The 2083-nt window shown below is 65.8% G+C and overlaps 2 protein-coding genes across 2 annotated transcripts in view; one reads left to right on the plus strand and one right to left on the minus strand.

Moving 5' to 3' along the window:
* DNM2 (dynamin 2) overlaps nucleotides 1-269 on the minus strand; it is a 4072-nt gene extending 3803 nt beyond the window's left edge. Inside the window, 1 exon segment of the mRNA XM_074530118.1 lies at nucleotides 258-269. Within this exon segment, the coding sequence (XP_074386219.1) occupies nucleotides 258-269 (12 nt within the window).
* Nucleotides 270-331: 62 nt separating this feature from the next.
* Nucleotides 332-2083, plus strand: QTRT1 (queuine tRNA-ribosyltransferase catalytic subunit 1). Its single transcript, XM_074530403.1, has 5 exons — nucleotides 332-470; nucleotides 941-1185; nucleotides 1269-1378; nucleotides 1489-1573; nucleotides 1656-2083. The coding sequence occupies exons 1-5, from the start codon at nucleotides 335-337 to the stop codon at nucleotides 1806-1808; spliced, it is 729 nt and encodes a 242-aa protein (XP_074386504.1). The 5' UTR covers nucleotides 332-334; the 3' UTR covers nucleotides 1809-2083.

Raw genomic sequence — 2083 nt, forward strand, 5'->3', positions numbered from 1 at the left:
TCCCCTCTGAGACCCCCTAGGACCCCCTTGACAGTCCTGGGACCCCCCCTGAGACCCCTCTGTGAGACACTCCAGGACCCCCAGACCCTTTTGAGACCCCCTGGGACCCCCCTGTGAGACCCCCCCCCCATGTCCCCCATTGTCCCCATGTTCCCCCATGTCCCCCCATGTCCCTGTGTCCCCCATTGTCCCCATGTCCCCCCATTGTCCCCATTGTCCCCATGTCCCCCAGGTCCGTGCGCTGGCTCGATCGCTGCCTGGTCCCCCATGTCCCCCCAATGTCCCCCCATTGTCTCCATGTCCCCCCCATGTCCCTGTGTCCCCCATTGTCCCCATGTCCCCCCGTGTCCCCAGGTCCGTGCGCTGGCTCGATCGCTGCCTGGCCGCCCACGCCCGCCCCCAGCAGCAGCTGCTGTTCGCCATCATCCAGGGGGGGCTGGACCCCGAGCTGCGCCTGCGCTGCATCCGAGGTGCGCCTTCGTCCTCATCCTCCTCATCCTCGCTATCCTCATCATCCTCAGCCTTCATCACCCTCATCGTCATCATCCTCATCCTCCTCATCCTCGCTATCCTCATCATCCTCACCCTTCATCACCCTCATCGTCATCATCCTCATCCTCCTCATCCTCGCTATCCTCATCATCCTCGCCCTTCATCACCCTCATCGTCATTATCCTCACCATCCTCATCATCATCACCATCCTCACCCTCATCCCTGGGTCTTTCTCCTCATCCTCCTCTGCCTCATCCCTGCTCGGGAGGGGCTCTGGGTGTCCCAGGGATGGGTAATTTGGGGCTCCTGGGGGTCCCAAGGGGTTCAAGGATGATCTGGGGGTCACCAGGGAGGGTTCAGGGGTGATCTGGGGGTCCCGGGGGGAGGCTCAGGGGTGATTTTGGGGGTCCAGAGGTAATTTGGGGTGATTTGGGTCCCCTTTGCCAGCCATGACCCAGCAGGACATGCCCGGTTTCACACTGGGGCTCAGGGTGACTCAGGGCAGTCCAGGGAGGATCTGGGGCTCCTGGGGGGGGTTCAGGGGTGATTTTGGCCCCCAGAGCCCCCCATGGCTGGGGGAGCCCCCCGGAGTCACCCCCAGTTCCCCCCTCCCCAGTTACGCCACGGACCTGGTGGTGTGCGTCGCGCTGGGCTGTGACATGTTCGACTGCGTCTTCCCCACCCGCACGGCGGTAAGGGGGGCCCGGGGGGGGGTTTGGGGACCCCTCCCCAGGGTTTGGGGGACCCCCATAACCCTCCCCGCTCCCCCCTGCAGCGTTTCGGTTCCGCCCTGGTGCCCTGGGGGTCCCTGCAGCTGAAAAATCATCAATTCGCCAAAGATTTCCGGCCCATCGACGCCGACTGCGGCTGCCCCACGTGCCAGAGGTGGGCAGGGGGCTCTGGGGGGGTCTCCATGGCGGGGCTGACCCCCCAAACTCCCCATTTCCCCCCAAATTCCCCATTTCCCCCCAAATTCCCCGTTCCCCCCATGCCAGGTACTCGCGGGCGTACCTGCACGCGCTGCTGCGCTCCAACACGGCCGCGCTGCACCTGCTCACCCAGCACAACATCGCCTACCAGGTGGGCAGGGGGGCTCTGGGGAGGCTTTGGGGGGTCCTGGGGGGTCTCCCCACCCCTCTAACCCCTGTCCCCCCCCCCCCAGATGAAGCTGATGGGCTCCATCAGGGACAGCATCGTGCAGCAGCGCTTCCCCGAGTTCGTGCGGGAGTTCATGGACACCATGTACGGGGGGCGGGGGGGACCCCCGGCCTGGGCTCGGGAGGCCCTGGAGTCTGTGGGGATCAGCCTGGCCTGAGGGGACCCCCGATCCTGGGGAACCCCCCTGGGATTCCTGGGGAACCCCCCCGATCCTTGGGGAACCCCCCTATGGATCCTTGGGGAACCCCCCCGATCCTGGGGAACCCCCCTATGGATCCTTGGGGAACCCCCCTGGTTCTGGGGAACCCCCCTATGGATCCTTGGGGAACCCCCTTTAGATCTCTGGGAATCCCCCCCGATCCTGGGGAACCCCCCTGGGATTCCTGGGGACCCCCCCCCAATTCCCTCCACCCCCCCCCCGTTCCCCCCTCA

This window comes from Zonotrichia albicollis, chromosome 32, assembly GCF_047830755.1.
Source record: "Zonotrichia albicollis isolate bZonAlb1 chromosome 32, bZonAlb1.hap1, whole genome shotgun sequence".
NCBI classification, from domain to species: domain Eukaryota; kingdom Metazoa; phylum Chordata; class Aves; order Passeriformes; family Passerellidae; genus Zonotrichia; species Zonotrichia albicollis.

Coding starts and splice junctions, on each gene's coding strand:
- QTRT1 (XM_074530403.1), top strand. CDS start 335: ATGTCCCCCCGTGTCCCCAGGTCCGTGCGCTGGCTCGATCGCTGCCTG. Junction 1,186..1,268: donor TCTTCCCCACCCGCACGGCG/GTAAGGGGGGCC, acceptor TCCCCCCTGCAG/CGTTTCGGTTCCGCCCTGGT. Junction 1,574..1,655: donor AGCACAACATCGCCTACCAG/GTGGGCAGGGGG, acceptor CCCCCCCCCCAG/ATGAAGCTGATGGGCTCCAT.